Raw genomic sequence first — 12,973 nt, 5'->3', positions numbered from 1 at the left:
CCTGTAGCCCTCACCTCCACTCTGGATAAGGATGTCAAAGAGATCATCCATCTGCTGGCTCGAGGAACCGTTTTCCTAAGGAGAGAGCACAAGGGGACCACGTGGGTGTGCCGGGCCGGCCTCCATCATGCCCACTGCCCCCCATCTACCCCAGTCCCAGTGACCACACTCACCTCCTGGGGCTTGGGCTGCCGCTTCACGGCCTCTTCATAGCCGGGGGGCTCCTTCTTCACCAGGGTGGGCAGCGGGCTGACCCTGGGAGCTGCCTCAAACAGGGCCTGGGGCTGCCGGTCCAGGTCCATCTGGGAGGTCTGGTGGGCCACAGGGGAGGCGGGCTCCGAGGGGGGCTGGCCAGACAAGAAGCAAACGTGAGGAGAGGGTGAGCTGAGCCCTCAGGACAGGGACCGACAGGGTCCCAGGGGCCACACAGGAAGGAAAGGGCGTATACCTTCTTGGGCAGACTGGGAGGGGGCGCCACGCCAGATTTCAAGGTCGTCTTGTGGAAGCCATTGGGAAAGAAGGCCTGCAGGCCGGGGGGAACCGAGAAGGGCAGAAGCGGGGAAGCCCCCGGACTGGGCAAACCCTGCAGACACAAAGGGAAGGGTCAGCCCCTCCCGACCCCTCAGGTGCACAGTGGCAGGGGGGGAGGGGGGACGCGGCATCTCAGAAATCAGGGAGTTCAAACCTGTGCTTTGGAACTGAGGAAACCGAATCCCAGACAAAGGGATCAGCCCAAACCCAGCGGGTTCTAAGCATGAAGGCCGGGATCCGAGGCAAAGTCATGGCTGAGCCGCCGGAGCCCTTGGGGCAGCTTGCTCAGGGTCCCTGTTAGCAGGCCTCAGAGCTCCAGGTGCCCACCCCTGCTCCCAGCCCCCCCAGCTGCTAGCACTGCCCAAGGCCGCATCTCCTGAAGGAAGGGGCCTGCAGAAGCCGGGCATGAGAGGTGGGGATGACCTCAGGCCCCTGGGGTCAGCCCGAGAAGGTTGGGGGGGGGGGTTGGTAAAGGGGGCTCAAGGCTGCACAGGGAGGAGGGGGCCAGCAAGCTGCTATGGCTGACCAAGGAGGGAGTGACATGCTCAGAGGAGGCTCTGGGGAAATCGCCGGCAGCCTGGGTGGGGCCCTGGAGGCCAGGGAGAAGCTTGCCATAGGAGGGGGAAGGGGGTGTGTTCAGAAGATGCTCCAAAGGGAGATCCAGCTCCGTGGTGGGTATGGGGGAAGTGGGGAGACCCTAAGCTGTTCTGGTCAGACTTTCTGATATCCCCTGTACACCTAGCCCCCGACATCTGGAGGGGAGACCGGCGCTCGGAGAGGTTGGGGCAGCGGAGGCGCCGTGAGCCATCACATAAACAATCACTGAATCCGTGACAGGCGCTGACCTTGACAAGTGTCGGCCCCGGGGGAGGCTGTGGTGGCCAAAGGGCCTTTGGGAATGGCATCTGGCCATCCCTGGTCTGGGCTCCCGGTCCCCCACTAGCCCCCACGCCTGAGGGCACCGAGCTCTCACCTGAGGGGGGCTCTGACTGCCACCATTTTTCCCATGCTCATCACTGGCCGAGTCCTCCGCGTCCTGCTTGGCCACAGCAAGGACGATGTGGGTCCCTGCAGCCTCTGTGATGAGCGCCGGGGCAGGCCCCGGGAGGAGGCCGCTCAGGTCCGGCGCCAGGAGGCAGCTGGGGGGCTCCTCCTCGGGTCCCGCCTCCTGCTTCACCATCACCAGGGGAGCGGGGCTGGCCTCCAGGGGCTCGGCGGGGCTCCGGGCCGGGCCGGAGAGCTGGCAGCTGGAAAAGCCGTCCTCCTGCTTGACGCGGGCCAGGCGGGGGGTGGCCTGCTGCGCCCGCTTCTCCTGCTCCAGCTGCAGCCTCAGCATCTCCACCAGCTGCTGCTTCTGCTGCAGCATGCGCGTCAGCTCCTCGATCTGCTTGTCCTTCTCCTGCAGCATCTGGTCCTTGTCGCGGCTCTCGAGGTCCCGGCCCCCGCGCTCGGCCCGGCCCACTGGGCTCTCCTCCTTCACCAGGATCTGCACTGGGGACGCCTGCAGGGTCAGCTGCGTCAGGGGCGAGGTCACCATCTCGCCGAAGGCATCGCCGCCGCCCGTGGAGGTCTCGTCCCCGGCGCTGAGCAGGGAGCGTTCCGAGGGCGTGGGAGACACCGGGGGTGTGGAGCCTGTGCTGCCGAACTTGACCATCCCGTTGCCGGTCACGGTGGCCACGACGACCTCGGTGGGTGCCAGGCCCGCGGCCATCAGGGCCGGCCCCGCGCTGAGCCGGGCCGCGGGGAAGGCCACCACCACGTCCCCAGCCTTGGCAAGGATCGGGGTGGCCCCCGGCTTGGGGGCTCCGGCGGCGGGGCCAGGGACCCCGGCGTGCTCCTGGTAGGCCCGGAGGCGCTCGATCAGGTCTGTCTTGGTGCCCGAGACGGGCAGCGCCCTCAGCTTCAACTCCTGCTTCAGCTCTGCCACCTGAAGCACAGTGGAGGGAGACATGAGTGTGGCCTCCCCAGCCCAGGGGCTCCTGGGCCAATCCCAAGGCTGGCCCCCCACAGCCGCCAGCTCTCCCTTCCAAGGTAAGTTTTGTCCCCCAAGTCCCCTCTGGGTCCTCCCGGCTCAGGCCCCTCTGCCTCTCCCCAATAGCTTCTGTGTTTGGAAAAGCACAGCCTCTGAAAGCTGCCCTGGGGGGGAGGAGGGGAGGCAGCCTGGGCCTGAACCTTTGCTCTGACCCCCCCCCCATGCTCCCCAGAGGCCTGTTTACCGTGAAGCTGGTTTGGGGGACTGCCGGGGTTAGGGTTCCTTTGTCCTCCAGCCTGACCACAGAGTGCTGCCCCCTCCCCGCCACTCCCCAAGACACTGTGGCCAGGACTAAAGAAAGACCCAAGAAGAGTTTTACCTTCATGTCATCCAGGTTGGAGGGCAGCGGGCCCAGCTTGCCAGTCCCAGGGCTCTGGCGCACGAGGCCGCCGGGAGGGCTGGAGACCGAGGTGCCCAGGGCAGAGGGGAGGGTGCGCAGGGAGGCCGGGCTGCCACTACCCTGGGGCTCCCCCACAGGCCTGGGGATGAGAGAGAATCAGAAAGGAAGGGCTCCCAGCTGCCCCCCAGAGTGAAACGATGTAGGGGGCCCTGTGGGGGCCGGGGGTCCTTACTTGGGTGGGGCCGGCAGGATGGTCTGATAGTTGTAGTGCTGCTGCTGCTGGTTGAGGATCTGCAGCTGGAGGAACAGCTGCTGCTGCTGCAGGATCTTGGCGTAGGACGAGTCCATGGGAGGCGCCCCCTTGTCCTGCTTCTGGTCGGGGGGGATGTACTGGTGATACTTGAGCTTCTTCACCTTGGGCTTCAGCTCCTTTGCCTTCTTGCTGCGCGGCGGCTTCTCCCCTGGGGCTTTGGGCTGGCTTTGCTGGGGGAAGGAGGGGCGCATGAGCAGGGGCTCGGTCCGGACCCCAAGCCCAGGCCTGCCAAGGTTAGCCCGGAGACCACTGAGAAGACTTGGGTCCCTCCTCCCCTCAGATCTCGAGCCCATGGTGGGGGGGAACACAGAGGGGAGAACCTCTGGGGGATGATGGGGGGGGGGGCGCGGGATGGTCACTGAGACAGCAAGAGGAAAGTGGGGGCCTCGACAAAGCCAGCGGGAGGCTCGGAGGGTCCTTCGCTACCCCCTCCACTCTTCCTCCTGCTCCCACAGGGAGCTGAGGTGCCCAACTGCTGTGGAGGGAGAATGCACCGAGAACGACGCCGAGGGAAGGAGTGGGGCAGGGGAGGTGGAGCTCAGCCTGGGCCCCTGACTTGGGGAGCTGCGGGTGCGGGGCTAGAGGTCGCAGCAGAGGCAGCGTGGCCCTCCAGGGAGGGGTGGCACTCCTGCTGTCGGGCACCCAGGAGATCCCCCGTGGCCGGGCAGGCAAAGGACGTGGGCTGGAGGCTCCAGGTGGCACAGGACAGGAACCAGGAGCATTGTGGTCGCATGACAAGGTATCGGGAGCCTCTGTCATTGAGGCGGCTGGGCCAGGAGGGGTTCACAGCCAGGAGGTCAGTGAGCAGTCTTCCACCCACCAGGGGTCAGTGGGCCATCCAGAGGCACCTCTGCAAACCCAACAGTTCTCTCCTCTCTGGGCAGTTTCCCTTTGGGCCCAAGTTGGCCTTTTTGCAGCACCTTCCATTGCTCCGCATTCTAATCATCTGGAGCCAAAGAGCACCTCCAACTGCTCCCGGAGATCCACTTGTCAGGTAAGGAAGCACGAGATTGACCGAGTGGGGCACAAACCCCAGGCACAACTCTCCCCAACCGTGCTGAGACGCCGCGGGCTACAAAGTAAGCCCCAGGGTGGTCCAAGCTCTTAGGGGAGGGGGATCATCCCATGGGAAAGGCGGGGGCTGAGAGAAGAGCAGGAAATGCTTCCAGGTCAAGATAGGACTCAGAGGGAGGCAGGAATTCCGGGCGTAGAAGTGGCGGCCGGGGGCTCTGGGTCTCAGACGGTCGGGCGGGGGCTCCGGCCCAGCTGCGGACACTTCCCAGCCAGGTCATCTCTCTGGCATGTCGTGGCCTCCATTTGTCCGTTTTCTCATTATTAAGTGCACCCAGCTCCCAGGTTGTAGAGACCAAACGGGGCCGTGAGACACCAGCGCGGTGCCCAGCGTGCGGGCTACGTGAGCCCTGGCGATAACGGCGACGGTAATGGAGGGCTCTGAATGTCAAATATGGCATTTTGTGTTTGCCCCTAGAAACCACCGAAGCCACTGAGTTTACTGAGTGGGGAGGGACGCGGTCAGACCTGAGGACGGTGTTAGAGGGCACAGGTCAGATGGACGAGAGGGACGGCAGAGGGCAAATTCCAGAGGCCTTGGCGACGGCTTGGGGGGCGGGGGGGGATGAGAGGGCCAGCCAGGGCAGGAAGAGAACTGAGGAGCCAGAATTGGGGTGGGGGGCACCTAGAATGAAGAGGATTTCAAGGCACCTAAAGGCCACCAAGAGGGTGAAGAGCGAGCTCAACAAAAGAGGGACAGCAGAGGTAGCTGCAGTCAGGAAGGGGGTGCAGGACTTCAGAATTTGGAAGTCAGGCCCAGAGCCCCGGACGGGCCAAGGGAGGCCAAGGGTAGAGGCCCCTCGAATTTGGGCTTTTGTCCCTCCCCATTCTTTTCCTGTGGGCCTAGGAAGGACTAGAAGAAAGGGTGCTCAGTTCCCCGCCTCTCCTCTACCTTGGACCCCGGGGACCCAAAAGCAGCTGCCAGTACCTTGATGAGGGTTGGGGTGGGCTTGGCAGCGGGAGCAGCTCCTCCATTGGGGAGGCCGGGTGGCAGCAGAGGTGCAGCTGGCAGAGGAGACAGCTGCTCTGCCAGGAAAGCAGGTTCACTGGAGTCAGGGCACACCTGGAGCTGGGACACCACCTGCAGGGGAAGGTGGGCATGAGGGCCCGCCCAAGAGAGCCCACAAGCGTGGCAGTCAGAGGACCAGCCAGCCTTGCCTCGGCAGAGGTGGCAGACAGAAGCCTGCCAGTCTGTGAGAGGGATGGGGCCAGGTCACAACCCACGTGTCTGGAGCTCCCCCCACCCGGCCTCCTTGTAGGGCAAAGCACTGTTATCCCAGTTTTAAAGAAGAGGAAAGGGTGGGGTGGAGGGTCCTGGCACTGAGACCTTTCAGGGTCATGGGGTGGGCCAAGGGCAGACTGCCAAGGCCAGAACCCAGAGCCCCAGGCCCCACAGCTCCTTAAGCCTCCCCCAGTCCCCTGGGACGGCCTTCAGAGGTCTCCTGTCCAGCAGGCAGGCATTCCCAAGGGGGTAGAAGGCACGTGCACAAACTCGCACCCAGAGGTGAGGGACAGAGCAGAGACCCTGAAGCCACCTCCCTATGTGTGGTCTTACCTGGGCGGGGGGCACAGGAGTCGAGGTGGCCGGGGGCTCGCCACCTCGGCCCTCCAGCGGAGATGGGGCTGACCCCTGGGACTCGTGGCTGGCCGGCTGCTCGGGGGACAGGGCGTCACTGCTGTCCTCATCAAAAGAAGAGCTGTCCGCCACTTTGGGATAATTGACCTGTCCCACTGCAGAGAAAAGCCAATGAGGGGGGCTTGTGTGGGGAGACCCAACCCTCAAGCAAAATCCCAAGGTGTCCCCTCACCCCAATCACAACAGGAAAGAAAGTGTTCGTCTCTTGGCCAGAGACAGATCCCAGCAGCACCAAAAGACTCTGGCTCCTCATTATGGAGGTGATAAACTCTCTGGGGCCACCCGGCAGAGGGGGGGTACTCAGCCTCCAATTCAGACCAAGGAAGCATCAGAGCCGCTCATGGGGAGGGGAGCCAATGGGCAGGTTGGCTTGGTCCATGTGTACTCTGTGGCACTTGCCTAAGGGAGGCCTCCCTCTGCAGAGGGGCCAAAGGGGACCCGGCAGCCACAGACTGAGGCCATTGGCAGCCCGGGGGAGGGCAGGAGGGACAAAAACTGCAGAGAAGCTCAAGGGGCAAAGGTGTGCCAAGCCGTCACCCCCCGTGAGGCCAGAGGGACCAAGCCAGGGCCCATGGACTGCATCGCTGGGACAGCCCAGGCCTACTGCCAGGCCTGGTAATTCTGCTGTCCTGGAGGAAGGGGAGGCTGTCCCTAGAGGACAGCACAGGGACAAGTCCCAAAGGTTCTGAGGACAAGTGGGTCTGGGGACCTCAAAGACCTTTAGAGGCAGAACAGGTCACATGCTGTGGCGGAAGGGGAGCCCAGACACCTAGGCCCGTGAGAGCAAGAGCCCCGACCCTTACCGATGATGGCCTCCTTCAGGCTAGACTCCACCGGGAGGATGTTCTTCTCTACCAGCTCCATGGGGCCTGGCCTCTGGGCGATCTTCTCGTTGAGGTCATCGGCCAGCCTGGCTCTCTTCAGCTTCAGCTGCTTGGCTTGGAGGGAAGGTTCGGCCGAGGTCTCTGCTCACAAGGAAAGGGGAGGAGGCGGCATCAGTCCCCCGGTCTGTCCTGAGGCAGCTGTCCCGCTTTGCAGGAGGGAGCGGGGAGAGCCAGATCCCTTAACTGGGGCAGTCACAGAGGGTGAGTTTAGAAGAAGGCCACCCAGGGGCCAAAGGCCACAGGGCACAAAAGCAGGCTTGGCCACTGATGGAAGAGAGACAGAACAGAGAGACAGCCCATGGTCGGCAGCCCAAGAAGGGGAGGACAGGTCACGGGTCCATCTGCTTCCACAAGTTGCCTCGGGGAGCCTCATCTGCTTACGAGCAGGGCTGGACAAGAGTCCCATCCAATTGCCTCAGAGAGGCTCATCAGCTGCGACAGCATGGTCTCAACCCAGGGGAGGCTGTGTGGAAGACAAGGTGAGACCGCTGCCGACTTTGGAAAACCCGGAGATGTTTGGTGGCCTGCATTATTTTAGTCACATAAGAGAAGGAAGGCTGGAAGGGGGGAGAAGATGTACCAAGAAATGGGGGAGGAAAGTAGCCTTGCAGCACAGAAAAAAGAACCAAATGCAAAGGCTGCTGCCGCCTGGGCTGTGAGAACACAGCCAGCTCTTTAGCCCGGAGCCCAGGAGAGGAAGGAGGGAGTTGGAGGGAGTGGGTTCCTTGGCAGCGTCTGGTGATCCCCCCTCTCAGAACTTCAGGGAGCTTGAATAAAGGCTGATTGAGTGGGCAGCCGTGATCGGAAAAAATCAAGATTCCCTGCCTTGGGTCTCCCACTTCTACACAAACCTTCCAAAATGTGCATCCTGACAAGCTCGGATCTCTCTGGCCGCGAGCGGATCTTCCGTTTCAAGTAATCTTCTGTCTATTAAAACAAAAGCAAAAAGAAAGAAACTTGCAAGTTTTGAAACATACTGAAACACAATTAAAGCAGCCTGGGCTACACCACGTGGATGGTTCGCAGACTCCCTGAGGCCAGCCCTGGGACCTGCTCAGGACCAAAAAGGGCACCTGCTGTCAAGTTCATCCGAGGCCAGAGGCTCAAGCCTCTGATCTTACTTGCCAGTTTAATCCAGAGCCCAGTTTTTTCCAAGACAACTTGATTCTCTTAGATTGTGATTCTCATTTACACTGTTTTAGTAGCGCCCATGGTCCTGCACAGCACAAAGATCTCCTCTCCAGTCTTCCCTTGAGTCCATGTCAGACAGCATACCGCTACTGAGAGCCATTGTGCAGGGACACCGGGTCCTGAGGCCCAATCTTGTCCTCTCAGAGCCTTATTGTCCTCCAACTGAGCTCACCTGGCTTCAGGTTCTAGGCCAGTAGAGCGAGCCAGACCATCTGGAGAAAGCTCAATCCAAATGGCTGAAGTAGACAGGCCCTGAATACTGCAGTCAGATTTCTGTACATTCCTCACCCCATTACTGCTCCCCTTTTCCCTTATCACAATGTTAGTCTGGGAATCCAAAGACAGGTTTAAGCATTCCATCTGCCACTGGACAAGGGAGTTCACCATTCTGGGCCTAACATGAATCATCACAACTGTCACTGAGACCGTGGAGAAGAATGGAAGGTGAATGTCTTTGGAGCTAAGCTTGACAATTCTGCCCTGACACCCCATCAGGTTGACCTTGATCTGAGTTCTCCCTGGCCTGTAAAATAGGAGTCCCGACTCAGCAAAGTTTTCACTGTGAAAACATCAGTAATGATTATGATCTTGGAGCCAAGTGAAAGCTATTTTCAAATCCTCCATTTGGCACTCATGAGCCATGGCCTCTAGGCCTGGGCTGACTCAGCTGTAAAATGGGATGGAGAACCAGCTGGGGAACTCCACCTCAGGCCTTGGGCTTTTCAGCTGTGAATTGAGGGCCTCGGATGAGATCACCTTGTGGGCTTTCCCAGCACTAAAAAGATTCTGCTTGTATTTCTAGGATTCCCTCACCCATTTAAAGAATTAATCCAAAGCTGCCTCCAAAGGAGGTGGGAGACTCCAGGGAGTCTCCTGGGGGAGTCCATCTGGGTTAGTGCCTCTATTGCTCCTCTAAAGTGAAATGAAAGGAAGAAAGGAGTCCTCTCCAAGGGTTTCCCCATCAGGAAGCAGGGAGTTCCCCATGGCATCCTAGGGCAGCTGAAAAGGAGGGGGGGGAAAGCTAGCAGACAAGGAGTTCCATTCTCCAAAGCCCTCTCTGGCCCTGAGGTGGCCAGGAATCCAGTTCCACACAGATTCCCGCCAGAAGGGACATGGAGGGGCCATGTTAGCCAACAGGTCCTTATTGGTTTATACAAAAGTGCTAACCTGAGTAAAGTTTTGTAACCCTAAGCCAATGGTGCTGTCCAGGGAAAGATTACTCAAGCAGTGGGGTGAAAAGTGGGATTCAGGGTGGGAAGATGGACACCAGAGCTCAAATTTTTGTATCGACACACTGAGCTGGGTCCATTAAATGGAAAATGTCCCTGGCAAGGTCTTGATAGGTAGAAAGGCCAGGCTGGGCACTACAAGAAAGTGGGAAAGACAATTCTAGACTTCCCAACAAGGAAGCAACCACAAAAAGACTTCAGAAGAGAGTTGGGGAAAACACCCTGAGCCTTACCCGGGCCCGCTCCAAGCTCCTTCTCTGCTCATGAAATGCAGCTGGACTTTTCAGAGCTGTTGGAAAAAATGAAAAAAAATCAAAGAAGATTGACTCCCAAGAGAAGCTTTCAGCCCCTACTGTCCATGCCTCTCCCTCCCCAGGCTCAGTCGTACCTGTAGATGTGCTGCTTCAGTCTAGGCCCTTCCATATCCCCTTTGGCCACATTCCTGCTGAGGCTTCCTACCTTCTTGCCTCATATCTCTCTAAACTGTGATCTAATAAGCCTCAACTTTTCTACTTGAATGCAATGTCATGTCCCTCACAGGGTGGCTGTGAGGAAAGTACTTTGTAAAACAAAGCGCTTGCTGAAGAAAATGTAGCTCCCCATGACTGTTTCTGTGGCTGCAGTGCAGGCCCTTCCCTGGCTGAGGGGCAGAGATGACTTGATTTTCCCTAAGTGCAGATTTGATCATGTCGCTTCCCTCACTCCATAAACCACAGTGGCTACCTATGGTCGACAGGTGCAAACATAAACTCCTGTTTGGCCTTTACAACTCTTCCCCACCTGGCCCCAAACTACCTTTCCAACCTCATCCAACATCTAATTATTCTTGGTCATCTGCATCCTTGCGGATCTCCGCGTCCCTCCTTCACAGTACTCCATCTACCAGATCCACATTTTGGCGCTGGTTGGTTTGAAGGCCCCAAATCCCCTTCCTCCTCCTCAGCATGGCTCGGAGAAAGCATCTCTTCCTTCAGAATTCAGCTTAAGCACCAACCTCTACATCAGTGGTGTCAAACTCAAATACCTATTTCTCAGCTGTGGTCGACTCTGTGACCCTCTTTAGGGTTTCCTTGGCAGAGATACTGGAGGATATGGTTGGCCATATCCTTCTCCAGCTTATTTCACTGATGAGGAAACTGAGGGAAACAGGGTTACAGAGTCACCCAGCTAGGAAGGGTCAGAGGTCACATTTCAATTCAGGTCTTCCTCAATCATCCACTATGGTGCCACCTAGTCTCCCAAAAGAAAACGAGGACAGCCACACCATACGTAAAGATCCCCACAGGAGCACCCAGAATTGGAAAACCACTAGTTAACCTTATCTATGTTTTATTGTTTAATTATGTTAACTATTTTCCAATTGCCTTTCCCAGTCTTGACAAAATGGTCACAGAAGTAGTCCTTATCAAAGTCAATATTCAAATCCAGATCTCTCCTAGTCTGCCATTAGCCCACATTGCCTGAGAATCCTTTTTCTTGAGCTCCTACCAGGAATTCTAAATTTCACTTGGCTGGGTAGAAGTATTACATGTCACAATGTTACTCAAATTAGTTTGTATCTCATCTCCAAAGAGCTTGTCCAAGCACTTTAGTGCCACTATTTGCTTAATCCTGCCAAGATTCACGGGCAAGAGCCAGCTAAAGGAGCTCAAGGGGCAGTGGAAAAGAGTGAGCTCCTGGAGTCAGAGGCCCTGAGTTCAAACCCTGACTACCAGCTTACTCTTGGGCTGATCTTGGCACTCGGACCCAAGTCCCAGCCTTCAGGTTTCCTTCCACCTCTAGATTCATGAGCCTGCCTATGATCCTGGGGTTTTCAAGGTCCCTTCCAGCTCCAAGCAGAGACTCCTACCCTTCACTGAGGTAAGCCAGTCACTCCTTGGCTCCACTCTCAATATGACCTGGTGCAGAGGCTACCCTTGGCTTCCAATGGAGCCACTTAGGGGCCAGGGATGCCTCAAGAGCAAGGCAGCTCTCCAAAGCCTCGCCGCGGCATCCCAGACCCTTTTGGTGGGTGAGGGGCAGCTACACCTAAGTGGGGAACAGCAGGAAGGAGAGTGAAACACACAAGACTGTGGTCAGTTTCACTTCTGAGGAGGCCTCTGCTCCAGGCTCGCAGGCAGGAGGGGAGGAGCAACAGGGACCTTCCCTGGCTGAAGCCTTTGGGCCACCTCTCCCTTCTGAGGGGCCTTGCTAGTATGTATCTAACCAAGTCAGCTGCTTCTGCTCATCAGAAGTTCAGGGGCCATTCATTCAGTGGATACTTTTACCAGCTTTTAACTGAACTGGCCTGTCTTAAAAGCTGAGCTCACATTCCCAGCTTTCAGCAGCAGGGGGAGTTCTCTGTTTATTAAAGAGCTGGAAGAAAAAGGATCCCCACCTCCTTTGGGAATACTCACACATTTAGAAGGAGTAATGGCATTTTCAGCTAGTCACCACAGTTTGGTCAGTAAGAAGAAGCCGACTCTATGTTTTCCTCTAGTTAGCCAACTTGCTGATCCTTCGGTAACCATCTAATCTAAGGCATTAATTTTACAGATGAGAAAACAGATTCAAAGAGGTCCAGACTTGGCCCCCTTGTCATGGCGGTTCTATTAGGGCCGGACATCCCAGGATAGTCAGATGGGAACGGAAGACAAATCAGGAAACTGGCCTCGATCTTGCCCTGGTCTCATCTCTAATTTTCTGTGTGATGGACTGTCTCCCATTCCCCCCGCGGCTGAGGTGAGAACAAGACAGATGCCTATTGACTTTGAATGGCTGAACAAATCGGGATGCATGAATATGTACAGAGAAGCCTGAAAGATCTGTACACTAGGCAAAGCCAAGAAAACGACTATCACAACAGTATGCGTGACAAGAACTACAGACACAAATCAAAAGAATGCTACAAAATTCCAAAGAACAAGTTTGCCTCCAAAAATATGATATGAGAAGGCATCTTGACCCCACTCTGTGGGAGGGGGGAACAACAAACAGGCGTAATGCATGCAAGACTTGCTGATTTGTTTGCCCCTTCTTTTTTCTTTGAAAAAAATGTCACTTATTATGTGGCATGGCTCTCTGGGAAAGGGGAAGTGATACCAAGGGAAATTATAGTGATATTTTTAAAATGATGCAAATGACATCAATAAAAATTAGTTTTTAAGAAATACAGATCTTCTAATGTCATTTCTAGTTCTAACAATCTATAAGTAGAAGATAAAAGTAAAACCAATCCTTAAATTTACCATTTAACTAAAACAAGTTACCTGACAAGACAGAGTCAAAGGGCAAAACATTTTTAATATACAAAGTGAAAGAATGGGCACTCCTGATGGGGAGAGACCAGAGAGCTCTGCTACAGATGTTCAGAATGGGTTCTTCTGTTGCACCTTATACAAAATTTTGTCTTTGATTGCTTAGCTTAATTAGCTAATGATGACAATGATGAAGAGAAAGAGGAGAATCAGAGAGAGTATGTGGGTTTCATGCTACATTTTAAGGCACTATGTATGTATGTGGGGTGTTTCTTGTTATTATTTTTCAGCAAAATACTTTGCCAGCATATGCTCATTTGATTCCCTATCAAAAACAAAAACAAAATGATGAAGATGATTCTATCATTAGTCCAGTTTTACAAATGTAGGACAAGAACCTAAATTTTCCCGACTATATGACTAGTCTATCGGATGAAAGTCATGTGTTTGATCTTTTGTGGACTTTAACTCTCTATTGTGGGTCAACTCTTTTTCTAGCCAGAGTATATC

General features: G+C 56.3%; 1 protein-coding gene across 2 annotated transcripts in view; it reads right to left on the bottom strand.

The window, feature by feature from the left end:
- The window catches only part of MRTFA (myocardin related transcription factor A), a 127,788-nt gene that overhangs the window by 1,481 nt on the left and 113,334 nt on the right, over nucleotides 1–12,973 (bottom strand). The window contains exons 3-13 of one of the 2 annotated variants that reach the window (XM_031940792.1): nucleotides 9,461–9,516; nucleotides 7,659–7,734; nucleotides 6,727–6,888; nucleotides 5,843–6,018; nucleotides 5,216–5,368; nucleotides 3,136–3,386; nucleotides 2,883–3,042; nucleotides 1,505–2,458; nucleotides 449–583; nucleotides 174–347; nucleotides 15–75 (exon numbers count right to left, since the gene is read on the bottom strand). In XM_031940792.1, coding sequence (XP_031796652.1) covers nucleotides 15–75; nucleotides 174–347; nucleotides 449–583; nucleotides 1,505–2,458; nucleotides 2,883–3,042; nucleotides 3,136–3,386; nucleotides 5,216–5,368; nucleotides 5,843–6,018; nucleotides 6,727–6,888; nucleotides 7,659–7,734; nucleotides 9,461–9,516 — 2,358 coding nt within the window. The remainder of the gene's footprint in view (nucleotides 1–14; nucleotides 76–173; nucleotides 348–448; nucleotides 584–1,504; nucleotides 2,459–2,882; nucleotides 3,043–3,135; nucleotides 3,387–5,215; nucleotides 5,369–5,842; nucleotides 6,019–6,726; nucleotides 6,889–7,658; nucleotides 7,735–9,460; nucleotides 9,517–12,973) is intronic. The other variant, XM_031940793.1, reaches the window with a different exon arrangement.

Source organism: Sarcophilus harrisii, chromosome 5, assembly GCF_902635505.1.
Source record: "Sarcophilus harrisii chromosome 5, mSarHar1.11, whole genome shotgun sequence".
NCBI classification, from domain to species: Eukaryota; Metazoa; Chordata; class Mammalia; order Dasyuromorphia; family Dasyuridae; genus Sarcophilus; species Sarcophilus harrisii.
Note: the sequence above shows the minus strand (reverse complement) of the source record. Positions and strands in the feature narration are given on the sequence as shown.